The 15,017-nt window shown below is 40.0% G+C and overlaps 1 protein-coding gene across 1 annotated transcript in view; it reads right to left on the bottom strand.

Moving 5' to 3' along the window:
- The window catches only part of MANBA (mannosidase beta), a 77,482-nt gene continuing 62,465 nt past the window's right edge, over positions 1-15,017 (bottom strand). Inside the window, exons 14-17 of the mRNA XM_067568262.1 lie at positions 13,606-13,750; positions 6,712-6,854; positions 4,299-4,556; positions 1-2,155 (exon numbers count right to left, since the gene is read on the bottom strand). Of these exons, the coding sequence (XP_067424363.1) occupies positions 1,931-2,155; positions 4,299-4,556; positions 6,712-6,854; positions 13,606-13,750 (771 nt within the window). The 3' untranslated portion in view covers positions 1-1,930. The remainder of the gene's footprint in view (positions 2,156-4,298; positions 4,557-6,711; positions 6,855-13,605; positions 13,751-15,017) is intronic.

Here is a 15,017-nt window from a genome sequence, read left to right on the forward strand (position 1 = left end):
TCTGGTACCATGTGTATTATTTTATTAAAATATATTAGGAGCACCTTCTGGGCAAGGTGTTACATTTTTTATTTAGCTGGAGCGTAATCAAAACCCGGCTCCGTAACTATTGCAACATGATGAACAGAAAATACTAACTAGGCCAAAGTAAGTGTTCTGGCAACAGGCAACTGTGGCATGTTGTTTTAGCATTTCTAAACCTGAATGCTGCTGCAGACAACGTGGGAGTGTTTCCTCTTGTACATAAAACAATTTTAGGAGTCGAAATACAGTCGAAAAATCAGCAGACAATTTCAAACAGTTCTAAGAGTGCTGTTTTTGTGATTTTTTTTTTGATAGTGCTGATTAACCGTTTCCATCTATAGCTGCTGAAAATACCTGATTTTCATTGAACAATGACTCCACAGACTAGTTTGTTAAAGGCTGCTTTTTTCAGGATGATCATTTTCCATAACTTCAATTGTTGAATGTGTAACGTAAGGCCATAGGGGGGAAATATGACTTATTTAAATAAAGACAGTAGTGAGCTGTAAGCTTAATGTATTCTTAACCAAGTAACATTTACAGTAAACTCTGGCTACTGCGAAGGGTGTTCTAGCGAGGATCTGCTGTACTTTTAAAGGAATTACAGGTCAGGACTGAAAACTATATTAATTAGAAGGATCATTTTAAATTTTTAACAGTCTAAAATAGGCTCTTCAGATCATTTCAATTTGCAATATTACTTGTTTCCTCTGAGTACCGTGGGACTATGCAACAGACGCTTCTGTAAAACACACACACACACAAAACATAAGCCCTCCTGATTCACAGAGCACAGCACAAATTCTCTCTTCAGTCCAACTCTTCACACAAGGCTCCTTTGATTTAAAAGACTTCTCAGGAAGTTTAAGTGCCCTTGTTAACTCTGGGGTGACATTCTGGAGCCACGTTGGGATGCTCCCTCAAGTCTGTAACGAACACCAGAGGGTGCTGCAGGGCTGCATTCCGAACTTGTGCGGCGCGCTTGTGTGGGGCGGAGTGAAGGTGTATAAAGAACAGAATAGTGAAAACCTTAGGAAGCTCACACAAAATCATACTGAGATTCCCCTCTTTGGGAAGGTGGAGGGCAGCTTTGCCATGGCCAAGGGCAGCATATATACTGGTCGGCTCTAGCTGTGCTCCACCAGAGCACACTGAAATTTTTCAAATGACAAATAAAAACAAAAACAAAAAAGTTTTGTTGAGTTGCAGTCACAGCCTCACCTCCTCATTTTATATTTGTTGTGCCTCTGTCAACAATCCCCTCTTCTCCCTCGCTGTAGGCTGCAGCACAGAGAGCAAGGCAGCCCCCATGGGGATGCTACTGTCTGGCACAGACGTATGGATAAGGGGCAGGTAGGAGAACTGATCTGCACTAAGCAAAGGAATGGCACAGGTGACTTTTCCCTTAGATAAAGGGAGAATGATTGGGACTCCAGTCCCTGGTCTGCTCCCAGAGAAGCAGGGTCGTGCTGGTCCTTACTTGGGGCTTGTGACAAACCCACGAGACGTTAATTTGAAATGTAGCCCCCTATCCTAAGACCCAGAGGATACAAACACAGATATGAAAAATTATGGCTAGAGAGACATTCAAGGCTCTATAACTATCACAGATCCTACTTGCTTCACTTCATGGTTATCATGCTGCATCAGAACCCTTTGAGATACGTTACCTAAGAAAGTAGCCTCACTCTCAACACATTATGTATTTTATATGTAAATTTTGCTGTTGACATCTTTTCCTCAATCCAACAGCTAGGAATGTACAAATGACAGAGGTGAGCTATGCATTCTGTGGTCAATTTATCTGCTATTTCTCTTAATCTTTAGTTATACTCCTTTGAAGTTTTCCAGTTTCTATTCTACCACCAGTAAAGGAAACATTTCCTATAAAAGACATGAGATTTCCTCAGTAAATGTCCATCAGTGAAGTCAAAGTGAGTGATTTTTTGAGTTCCTCGATGCTGATGGGTTCCCAAGGATAAAACACCACAACTTTTCTCTTCTCAGTCATGAGAAAGCCATTGTCATTAAACCTCCCTGGTATATTCCCTACATCCAACCAAACAAAAGGAGTGACTGCTGTGGTCTGCAGAACAAAAACAGGCAGGTCACCTTGCTGGGAAATAGTGGCCTGAAAGAGAAAGAAAAATAAAATGAATATTATTACAGAAGTTTGTGTAAGAAAAAGAACTACATCAGTCCACGTAAAAGTTGTAGGCCAGTATAATGGAAGGTACTTTGAAAATACAACTGACTTTTCCCCTCTCCACTTTCCTTATGGAATGTTATATAACTGAATAGGGATGAAGCGGGTAAGATTCTATACAAAGCATTCTAAAATCCTACAGAACTTAACAGAGATTTATGGCCTTGCTACAGAATACTATAGGCTGATTTAAAAATTCTATGGACTGTTATCACTATTATTGTCCATAAGGGCAGTTCCTCCAAAAATAATGGGATAAATTCTATACTGACTTACACCCATTGTAATCCTATCATATTCACAAGGTGCTAGACAGATTTGTCCAAGTGACAACACATTTCTCTCATAACCTAGACATTCAGATACTAAGGTTGATGGCCCTTCTTGCTACATCAGTAATAAAGATCCATGGAAGTAAAAGATGATAAAATCAGGGCAATGTAAAAGGTCACCTACTCCTAGTGGAAGAAAGGAAGGAGGTCTTTAAACTATATTTAGAATGGATACATAAGGCATACTGAGAGATTTCAGAAATAAGTTTAACCTTTTGTAATAACACTCTGCACCGTCTAAGAACACAACTAGAATACATTTTCGCTCAACCTTTTTCTTTTACAAAGGCATCTCTCTTCTGAACATTAATGGTTATGAAAAATCAGCAAGTTACACATTAAATATGTACTAAATAAATTTTACAACAAAAACACTGCTTTTTTTAATTTTGTACGAGAAACCACATGCTCTGGATTTTTCTGCTTTCACAGTTGGATTTGCAGTGTATTTTAAATGAGCTTTTGCACGGAAACCTGTACCAGAGCAAAGATGCAAAAAGTAGCATTTGTGTTAAAGATATTTAAAAATGAGATTATGATCAGAAAAGTGACATTGTAAAAATAATGCCACCCTTTTATTCAATAGATCTTCTATATACATATACTCTAAATCCTATCTGCTTACTTTACTGACAAAATTAATGTTATTGTGCTTTTCTCTTGCTAGCACTGTGCACTGCCAACACACATAACTATGGGAGAATAAGCAGACTTTGTGCATAATCAAGAAAACCATAAACTAAATTCTAATTGCAGAGCTTTTATTATTGGTGATGTCAGCTAGAAAGAATCTAGCTTTTCAGATTCCAGACTGAGTCTGTGGCCCTGTGTGAAAAAACCAAAACAAAACAGGCCAGTTCCTTTCCTATGTATGTTGATGTAATGAAGTTATGCTGGTGTAAGTGTGATGTCAGAGGAGAATCAGACCCACTTTTTTATCTATTAACTAAACAAATCTGATCTGGAATCATAGAGGCAATACAATAGAAACCCATTCTGCCATATTTAGAGTGGCTTTTCAGTGGCTATGGAGGAAGAGTTTTTGAGTCAGAAGGCATGCAGAGCAGCAGCAACAGCAATCAGGGTAACAGGGTAGGAAAGGAGGCTGAGAATCTAAGGCAGCAAGCAGTTCTGGGGGCAATAGCCAATAAAGTAAATAATGGTGCTTAGCATTTATGTTGCTTTTCGTGCATGTACAAGGACTGAAATGTTGTACAGATACTGGGAAGTAACTGTAAAACCATTATGCAAATCAGAACTCCTCAGCTGGAGTGCAGAGTTTTGCATAATGCAGAAATAACCATACAAAACAAGCATCCCTGGGACTGCAGAGGCAATTCCATTGTAGTAGCATTACCAACAACTGGTATTTCCTGCATCATTTACCGTATTACTAGCAGTTAACACCAGAAACTCACACTAAACACAAGTCAGAATGTCTGTCACAGTGCCATTTGCTAACTGGGGACAAAAAAGAGATGAAGGAAGAGACGCTGCCTCGAACAAGTGGATTATACTCAGATAGACTGAAACGCAGGCTTCATATAAAAGAAAAAAAAAGCCAGTGATGTTTAGGGGTTTCTTCAGAAACAACCAGAGAAGAAAAAGAAAACTCACTTTGAACTCCTCTGTGCAGAGCTACTGCCAAACGAGTGAAACATTGAACAGCAAAAGATATCACAGTGAAGACATTACCCCCACCCCCTCTTCCCCACAGCAGACAAGCTGGTGCTTACGCTGAGCTGTGCTTTTTCCAATCCCACTGCATCCTTCAGCGAAGACAAGAAGTGATAGTTGCCAGGACTGGAGAGCTCGCCTTTTCTCATAAGGTAAAAGGTGACAACACAGCTTTGCCTGGTACAATTCCCACATCTTTTCAGCAGGTCATTTACGGGCTCCTTGTAAATGGGGGCAGCACTCCCTGCCTTAATGGTCACACCCTCTTTAGCAAGGGTACACACAGGCTCCATAGAACTCCACTGGTGCAAACTGACCTGTGAGGTACATTGAGGGATCAAATTGTTAACGGAGAAAACAATACGTCTGTAAAAACATCCCCTCGTCCCAGATTTTCCAACTACTCATAGGAGGAGACATTTTCCTGGAAGTCCATGGCACAGAGCCTCAAGGTCCTTTCTACACCAGACAAGGAGACACTACACAAAGATGAAAATAACAACAAATATAAATATTACCCATTTCATTATTTAAATTAAGCAACAATTCTGTGTCTCAAATAGCCTGAACATGTTGACCTTTATGGCATGCTGCAAAGCTCTTCTCTAGCTGATGTTGAGGGTGGCTGGATTGGGGTGTATTAGGGAGTGGAATTGTTGGGGTAAGGGTTTATCCCCCCCCACTCCCTTTTCTGGTTCAGGGAATTGCTGGTTGTGCTTATTTAAAATTGACCTTATTATCTGAGACATGCCTAGAGCTTCTGTATAGACAATTTTAATATATCTGATTAACAAATGACAAGCAATGATTTTAAGGGGAATCCCTGGAATTGTGTCAACACAATGAAATACATTTTCCCAGAGGACCAATTTATATCAACAGGAATGGCCTCATATACAAAAACCATGATCCATTTGGCTTATTTTTAGCATGAGGCAACTGCAAAAAGCAGAAGTGAAAGAATCCGAACATGATATCATGCATGAAGAGGCCCTCGACCATAAGAGGTGCGAGCAGCCAGAAACAAATCCTAAATCTCCTAATCACTCTTTTTCACAAGTTTCAAATTGTCTTGAACTGATAACCAAAAATCTACATTAGAAGTGAATATTAGACGTGTGCCTCTCTGACTTCACCAGAGCTGTGTGGAATTACAGACCCAGGCTTAAATTCAGCCCGGAGATAAGCAACTCCACTGACTGTAAGTTGCAGCTCTGCAAAAATGGCACCTTGATTATTTTTTTGCAGTTTACAAGAATCTTTTGTTGTCGTTTGGTTGGTTGTGTTAAACTGTCATCCTTATAAGCCGGAAGAGTCTGCATGGTCTTGTGGACAGGGCCAGTGGACAGGAAATCGGGAGACCCAAATTCTATTCTCAGCTCTGCCGCTAACCTGCTGTGTGACCTGAGATAAGTCACTTCTCCACGCTGTGCCTGCTTTCCTCCCCAGCCTTTGTCTTTCTATTTATACTGCAAATGTTTCAACTCAGGAACTGTCTCTTGCAATGCATTTTTGTACTGGACTTCATACAATGGGGTCCTGATCTCATCTGGGGCCTCTACGTGCTACAGTCATACAAATAATAAACGATAATAACAAACTAACCATGGAATCGGGAAGTCAAGCAGGGGTCTTTCTGGCCCATGCATCATTCCTAGGAAACAACTCTGCAGCCCAAATATTGCACTTACATGTGGGATCATGAAGAAGTAGCTTGGGACAAAGTTTTAAAACAAAAGGGTTGCAAAAGTGGCCCTGCAATTGGAATTTAGTTACCAATTCTGCTGATGCTTCACAAGCCACAAAATAATCCAGTTTATTTTCCCAGAGCTACATTGGCTTTGGAAGGCTAACAGTAAAAAATAAAATAACATAAAAATAAAAAAAAAACTTTTCACTAGCATCTGTAGATCTAACTCTGAATACACCCAGGGCCTGGATCTGTTGAGTAACAAGGTGCCATTTTTTAATTTGATTTTTATTTAACGTAATCACGTTTTACATTTGGATCGGACTTCAGTGGAGTTGTTTTTATTATTTAACGTGGTTATTATTTATTTAACATTTAAAATTTAAGACCCAAGGTTCCTTCCAGCCCTATGTTTCTATCATTCTATGTACACTGCGGTAGCACATACAGGTCTTGACCAGCTTGGAGCCCAATTGTGCTGAGCATTGTACAGATATATAGTTAGTGTCTGTCTCTGGCCCAAAGAACTCTCAATCTTAAAAAAAAAAAAAAAAAAAAAGACAAAATAGGGGATAAATTGCACCCATTTACTCAGTTTGGCCCACAATGACATTCTGAATAGGCTTTCGTGGAAGCTGAAGCACTGGTCAATTGCTTTATGCAGGGAAGGGCTGAGAGGGCTAGACGTGAACTTACTAGATTTATTATTTATTTACAGTTTTCTGTTCTATTACCCTAGCAGAAAGTGATCTTTTCAACAAACACAAGGTGGCACCACTTACTTTGAGTGTCAGCTCACAGTCTGAATGAAGATCCGACACACCGTAGATGTACAGCACGCCATTATCTTCATATGCCACAGGCAACAGTAGGGCAAAGAAATGCTGGGCAAAATAATGGAGCATTTTCCACTTGCCCCCATACTCTGAGGAGTATTAAAGAAAGCCCGATTCAGTCACAATCTGAGATTGACTGTAAACATGTAGGGGATGATCCCTTCCCACTGCATAGGTTATGATACTGCCACTTCCTCTCCCCCTTTCTGGTGGGCGTGGCCCACAGTCTGGGGAAGAGGAAGGTTGGAGCTATCGTCCTGTCTTTTCCACACCTTTCTTGCTCCCTATAGGGGGGGATATGCAATCTTAGGAGCACACAGTGGAAACAGTTCCTGCACCCCCTGAAGCACAGGGATTGCAACTATCCCTGAACCTTGTGTAGGCAAACAGACAGATGGGATGTACTTTATGCCCACTCTCTCCCCTTTCTACAAACCTACATAAGGGCCTAGGACAATCTGGCCTATGGTTTGGTAACAAAGCATCCAATTGTTTTACTTAAGTTAACAGCTGTAATAACTGGCGCTAACATGCTGCTCAAACCTGCCCCAACTAAATTTACCACAATAGCAAAGTAACCCCGAAAAAAAATCAATCAATAATGAACTGGTGCATGTGTAATATTAATTGGTATGAGGAAATCTTGGGAGTGTTGCTGGGTTTGCAAATCTCTCTCAGGTTCTTTCGAAGTTCACAACACCAGCCTGAGTTCTACAAATTTTAGTTCCTGTAATTAACATCCCTCTCAGCGTGATCAATTAAAAAAAAAAAAAAAAAAAGCATACACATTATATATAGGGATAGAAGTATCACCACAAGAAAGGACTGGCACAAGTGCGTACCATGTACATAGCACGTATACTTAGATGAAATCTGCTGCCAGTTATGCTGTTGCAAATCCAGAGTAATCCATTGGCTTTAGTGGAGTAACTATAGATTTACACCATTGTTAATGAGAGATGAATCTGGCCTATTGCGTTTCATTTTTCATCAGAATCTCTCTCTTCCCGTTCTCTTGGTCAGTTTTTGCAATTTCTCGTAAACAGAACATAAATCTGTAACTATTAAGCTTGAGTCAGACTTTCAAATTCATGAATCCAAGCAGACTCAAAACTATGCCCATCTGTAGCAGTTACTTCCCTTGTTTGGGTTTTTTTAAATAAAGTATTCAAACATACTGTAGGTGCATGTTCCAAACAGCTTACTTTGCCAGTTTACATCTTATGCTATCAAAAATGCAGCCATTTGCAGATTAGAAAAACCATCTCCTCACAAATACCACCAAAACCCTTAGTGACACTACAGGACATGGTATAAAGCTCAGCACAGTTGGTGAGCCAGCCACAGTGGAGCATTCCCTGGTGTGATACTTCCAGACAAGCCGTTTTGTAAGAACACTCATTGTGTAGCATTTTAAAAAAGTGGATCTGTGTGTCCATTTCCATCTTCTCTCTACTCCTTTCCCATCTAGGTCAATACTTTTAATGTTAACATTTTAACTCCATCCTTGCTCAGCCATACATCCTAGCCATTGGCACATCACTCAAAAGAGGCACCAACTCAGCTCCATAACCTTAAGATGAAAGAAAATTATACTCTGTCCCATGCTGGTTTGTGGCTCTTTATCTTATACACAAACACAGCTCATGATGCTGGAAGATGTTTGTAATAACCAAAAGCTTCTGCTTTGCTTTGGTGCTTGTTTGGAAGTACTTACAGCTTTGTACATTTCAGTTTCCTGGGCACTATCCCTTAGACAGCGTTGGTTTCTAAGGCCATGTCTATACTGACGGCAGCAAAGTCGCCGCCACCAGATCGATCTTTCGAGATCGATTGAGCAGTCAGTGTAGACCCGCCCAATCGATCACGAAGTCGACTGAGTAAAACCACCCCGTCAAGTAGCGTAGCGCTGCGTCGATGGGAACGTTGTTCCCGTCGGCGCAGCACAGTGTAGACAGCACGCAGAAGGGAAGAACAGCAGTCGACGTGAGTTACGCAAGCTACTTTGCTAGTTTGCATAACTCCCGTCGACTGCCGCCCAATCTCCAGGTAAATGTAGACCAGGGTTAAGTTATGACACCAAAGCGTGGCTAATTAAATCATGCAGGCTGACAACACAAGGAGGAATTCCAGTTTTACCATAATGCGTTTGACTTGCATTAAGGGGTGAAATATGAAAAACTGCTTCTGGAGGGTTGCTGAGCCTAATAGCTTTTCAGTAGCAAACATTTCATAGAGCTTCTTCAAACATACAAGTCATCAGCAACTTTATTATAAGTTGTTTAGCTCAGACAGTGCATTGGTGCTGTACAACATGCAAAGATAATCCCTGCCCTGAATAGTCTAAATAGCAGCCGCAAAGTAGACAGGAGGCCCTGGCAAAATTCAGAGGTGGGGATAACTCTGTGGTTTGTTTGATTTAAATCACACACGCTTCCTGGGGGCCTTTAGAAAACCTGAATGAACAAGAGAAAGCGGAGGCTTGGACTGGGAGTAACTGGTCCAAAACAAAGCAAAATTTGTGGCCGCTTCTTGTCTCTAAAACGGAAGTCTAGATTTATAGACATCAAAGAAAAATATATTGGCATTGTCTGAGAAAAGGACATCCCTGCCTAGCCTCAAGTTTTTGAGTGGGGGGATGTGGTGGGGTTTTCAAGTGTTCCAGACTATGACAAGAATTTCAGGAATTTTAGCTGTCCGTGCAAGAGGTGCCTTTAGCTATCGATTTTGAGCAGAGTCTGCTGCAAGCTCAGACTAGTTTCAGTGGCACTCTAATTTAGCAGACTGGCAGTTCTGCAGCAGCTTCATTTACATTCTGAAAATTGAGGCTTTTACTGGATTTAAATATGAAAATGACGCATATCAAAGAGCATCCCCTGATATTTAGCTCAATAATAAATTCAATTTATTGTATGCTAAACCCACGTTTTCACTCTTCAATAAGCCAGTGTTTCTCAACCTTTTTGATACCAGGAACCAGCTTCCTCTACTGTGTCAGGGAGATCTCAGGCTTCCTATACTGTGTCAGGGAGATCTCAGGGATCGGTGCCGGTCCATGGACCGGTTGTTGAGAAACATGGCAATAGGCCACAGATTTGTGAATTGATAACACAACTGCATTGTAGAAATCATCCAGGGGAAAGCTGGTGGCTTTGACATCGAGTGGGGCGTACACTGGGGTGAAGGCAGTGCAAGGTGGCTCACAATTGGGGGAGAAAACCCATTAACTGGATGTTTCTGCAAAATTGATCAGAAATGAAATTGTTAACAATGCCGACATTTAAATTCATCTTTGGCTTTCACATCTCACTGAATTTAATGAGAGAAGTTCTCCCCAGCTACTGTTTCAGGCTCTCTGCAGATCCAGGCAGACACCGATACATCAGTTACACTTTCTCCATGCTTTAAAGTGTTTTTCCCCCCTTATAACCAAAGGCTAAAGAAATGTATTCTAAATTATAAAAAACTGCATCTTACACGTTGGAACACACAGTTCCACAGCAAGGGATGGATTGAACTGTTCATTTTACAGCTGAGAATCACAGAATACTTGGAGCCATTACTATGGCTACTGCAACTGTGAAAAAGACTTTTGATAGAATTTGATAGAATGACAATTTGATAGAATTGAGAAATAAGCCCTGTTTGTGCCAGCTGTGAAGCATACAGCTCAAGTTTTTAAGCCTGACTGTCTGGATTTACTTAAAAAAGGAGACAGATTACTTGATGTAAAAATGGCAGTGAGAAATCCTGAGAGGGAGCAGCCAGAGTGAAAATTTCTGGTTTCAACGATTGCTGCTGTAGGCATGTATGACAAGAGGCAAAAGCTATTTAAAGCAAACCTGGGACTTGCTTTCTGTGTTTAAATGAACTGTTCATTCAATCTGAGTTCCCGAATCTCTTCCAAATTATGACATGCACAACAGGGACTGTGCTTTATATCACAACATCAAAGTTCAAAACAAGAGGTGATGACTCAGTCTGCAATGAGACACCACTGCCCAGATCTTTCTCTGTTCCCTGAAACCTTTTCACCCAACAGCTAGAATAAGAGCAAATAATTTAGAATCCGTTCCTGTGAAGAAAGTTAATTGCTCAATCCCATTAAACTCAACCTGAGAAACATGCTGCTAGCTTTCTTCATGTCCAATCTCACAAATCTAAATCTTTTTTTTTTTTTTTTTTAAACTTGTGGTGTCAGCTCACTAGACATTAAGTACTGGGCACACACTTCTAACCTATAAAACTCAGCAATTTGTAAAACTCCTGACAGCTGAATCAGATACCTCAAGGTGACATCTGTGTAGGAAGATGATGAAATTCCAGCTACATCTTAGCATTCTTCACTGAAACAAATCACACAGATGCTAAAGCAATCAATGCAACACAAGTGGCTCCAAAACCATAATCTAACGTTCAAAATCCAGTCACTGAGGCAATACATTGACTTCTGAAGAGAGGCAGAGAGTCACAAGCAGACAAGAGGGTTTCACTGTGTTTTCTTAGTTTCCAGGTAAACATTTTTAATACATACACAAATATTTTTCATTTTAATTCTCAATTCTCTCTCCATTTCCAGAAGGAACGCATTTCCACTTCACATGGGAAATGATGTAAACCCCTCCATGGCACTCCATTTATGAAAGAACCAATCTAAATAAAGGAAGTATTCATCAGCGATACCACTATGCAACCTAAAGAGATGTAAAAGTGTGGTTCTGAAGTGCAAAGAAAACTAATTTATTTGAGGTTTTGCATAATTCCAACCATTAGCATTTCAAAACTCCTTCCACCTCACTGCCTAATTAAATGAAAATTAAATCTTTCCTCAATCCACTGACAGAATAAAATGAAACGAAGGGACAACAGCTGTATCTCTCTTCAGCTTCCTTTCTGAAAACTGACATTAACAACAACACTATGAATAATTAAACTATTTCAGATATTTGCTGTGATGACAATAACTCTGTTCTTAAAAAAAACTATGCTTATGTTCATCACAGCAGATGACGTCAACTTGTCTGTACATTGAGAAATTTTACCAGATTTTTTCCTCTTCCTTGTTAAGTTACTTATTTTGTAAGAATTTGTCAATTATAGCGAAATCCAGATAAACAAACATTATGTTTCTATAGCATGAGCTCATGAAGTCCAGGAACCTCAGTGTTAAAGCAGGACTACTGTCTTGGCTGACATCACGAGGCCTAGGTGTTGTTAAAAGACAGTTTCACAATAATTTGTTTCCTCTGGTTTTCGAGGTGGAGGTCTTCCACACAGGGAAAGGGAAGAGAAAAACTTTAAGAAGTAGGAGGATGTCACTGTAAAACCACAAAAATTGGCAGGTAGACCCCAGTGCAGGTGTAGCACCTGAAACTACTTTTATCTCCTTTTCCTAAACTGACCATATTCCAATGTTTCTTTAACTATGAACTTCTTCTCAGCAGCATATATCAGTAAACTAAACAAAAACAATAATAAATAATAATAATAATAATAAATTGGGGTTGAAATCATGGATTCGTCAGACCTAAGTTCAATTCCCAGCTCTATCACTAGCCTGCTAGATGACCGTAGGCAATTCACTTTAACCTCTCTGTGCCTCACTTTTCCCATCTGTAAAATGGGGATAATGATACTGCCCTCTTTTGTAAAGTGCTTTGAGATGTAAAGATGATAAGCACTATATAAGAACTAGGTAAAAACATACTATATATTTCCAAAGAATAGTTCTTCCACCTTAAAAAACAAACAAACCTAAACCTCAAAATATGATCACCTAGCCAAGGTCAGTTACGAATGCAGCCACTTCACTCATACCATGCAGCTCTCCTTCAATTACTATTGCCCAAGCAAGTTACACATCTGCACCCAGCCTTAACTAGGCCCATTGTTATGCTCTGAAATAAACATATTGTGGGATATATACAGGAGAAATTAAATGCTATTTAATTAAAACTAAAGATTCTTCAGCTAATTTAATCATAGGGTATCTTGGCATATTGCAAAGTTTCACACACACTGACTGAGTAACTGGATGTTTTAATTCTTTAGATCTTTCTAACTTTCCCCATAACACTAAAAGGCACACATCTCTGCAGCAATGCCAAACAAATACACAAAACTAGTTTGCAGTTTCTAAGGCCATGCCATTCTGAAGATGGAAAAACTTTAAAAAAATTTTTGGTTTTGATTTGTACCACACTCCTCAGAAAAACTATCCTGGCTGAGACGGGGCATGTAAGATTTAAGAAAGATCCATTTCTTTCTGGGGAAGTTAGGCTCATAATGGGCAGCTAGCTTCAACCTTAACTACAGCGCAGCTACCATCATTCCATAATGGTTACGCTTGTTTGTTTTAACTATTGTCTTCTTCTCAAGAGACACATTAATATTGCTTACATTAAAAGACACAAAAGTTAAACTAGGGCCTGCTTCACTGAGAGAATTAGATGGCATCTTAGCCTTGTGTTACGGAGATTCCTGGATATACATTTAAGATTTGTGGTTACTGTACTCTGAAACGGATACTAAGGCATAGATACATTGAAAGATTTGTTTTCCTCTTCACTTTGTTTTTTTCATATGTGGAGGATGGCATATTAAGTCCAACAGCTTTGTGTCCCTGATCAGTTTTAGTATCAGGCTTGCTCTGTAAACCACTTTGTTGGAATGTATTAGTAGGTGGTTAGAAATATGTTTGGTGCTTGTAAAGTTATCCAGGCAATAATGCTGAGCCTTATTTTTTTTAACAGGTTTTTCTGATGGAAACAATTATAGATAATAAAAAGAAATTTAGAAAGCTCAATTAGTGATTTCACTGATAGCAACTGGAAGACTTACCTAGAGAAGCCCAGGAAGGGGCCTGCCAGATATCATTGAGCTGCCAATAGAGTGCTCCCATTGTATGTCCCTCTCCATTGATTATCTCGCTTCGACTACGACGATAGAACTCCGTTTCTGCCTTTATACACTGTGCTTGCATAACCTTGTTCAGCAAATACATTAAAAATAGTGTTACTTTTAATTTGGTTAACTACTTTCAAAATGGTGTGCGGGTACGTGTGTGCATGTGTGCATGAAAGACAGACAGACAGACTCCATAGCAAGTGAACAGAACTTCAGACTCAGGCCACACCATGACAATAGTATAAAGGCAACATGCTCAGTCTCTCGTGAAGTGGGAGAGCGTCAAGCCTCTAACTTGGCAACCTCCAATAGCCTAGCTGAGCTGCAGCTTAGAAGGAAGGAAGCCATTCAGTCTCCCTTACCAAGCAGGTCACTGTGACACAGGATCTGTCTTTAAGGGACAAGGGTAAAGTAAAGGAGGAGAAAAGGGAAGCTTCAAGGTTTTGAGAGGATCCATTATGTAAAGGATCCATTGTTGCACCTCTCTCTCCATACAGTCCAGCCTTGGTTATGTAAAGCCTCCATCCTTACTGATACAAAGTCTTTATGCTCTGAATGTAGGGTGTGTGTCCCTTATCATTCAATTGGCACTGCACAAATCTAAAATCTCATCTACAAACCTCCACACCCAAGCGTAAAATGATTTCCAAAGACTCATCTTTGACTTACTTTTCTCATTTCAGAATATCATTAAACAGACCAGCAGCAACAGGAAGTAGGAAGTGTTGGTAAAAATGGCAGCTTCTGACCATCCATGGGGATGTGGCGGGATTCTCAGGAAATAAAAACAGTGAAATGCCTAGTGCAGAAACCAATGATCAGGTGGGGTAGCAGGGGGATCAGGGGAAGAGGGGATTATAAAGGAAGAAGCCCTAAAATGAAGATTAAAAAATTATCCCTCAAACCAGTCGCAATGGTAAAGATGACACCACTTCCAGTTAAGCATTTGGTCTGCATTTACTTCCTCTCTCTTCTATTAACCCTTGATCCTTGTTTCAGAAACATTTAACCTGTCATTAAGGCCCTGATCTAAAGCCAACTGAAGCCTACAGAAAGACTCCCAGTGATTTCAATGGGCTTTGGATCAGGCCTTAACCGCATAAGCTTTCCCACTGCTTACGTCACTATTAATTTCACTAGTACAGTCCTCCCTGTGTCCCTCCCTCTCTCACTGTCAACGTTGAAAGTTAGACTCATAGATCTTTTCGACTAATCAGGTCCTCCTCTGTATTGTCAATACCTCCCAACTTTGTGTCATCTTCAAATTTTATTGGCACAGTCCCACTTTTTGTGCCAAGGTCAGTAATAAAAATGTTAAATAAGATTGGTTCCAAGATTGATCCCTG

This window comes from Emydura macquarii, unplaced genomic scaffold (assembly GCF_026122565.2).
Source record: "Emydura macquarii macquarii isolate MOO-44397 ecotype Brisbane River unplaced genomic scaffold, CSIRO-AGI_Emac_v2 contig_2863, whole genome shotgun sequence".
Classification (NCBI taxonomy): Eukaryota; Metazoa; Chordata; order Testudines; family Chelidae; genus Emydura; species Emydura macquarii.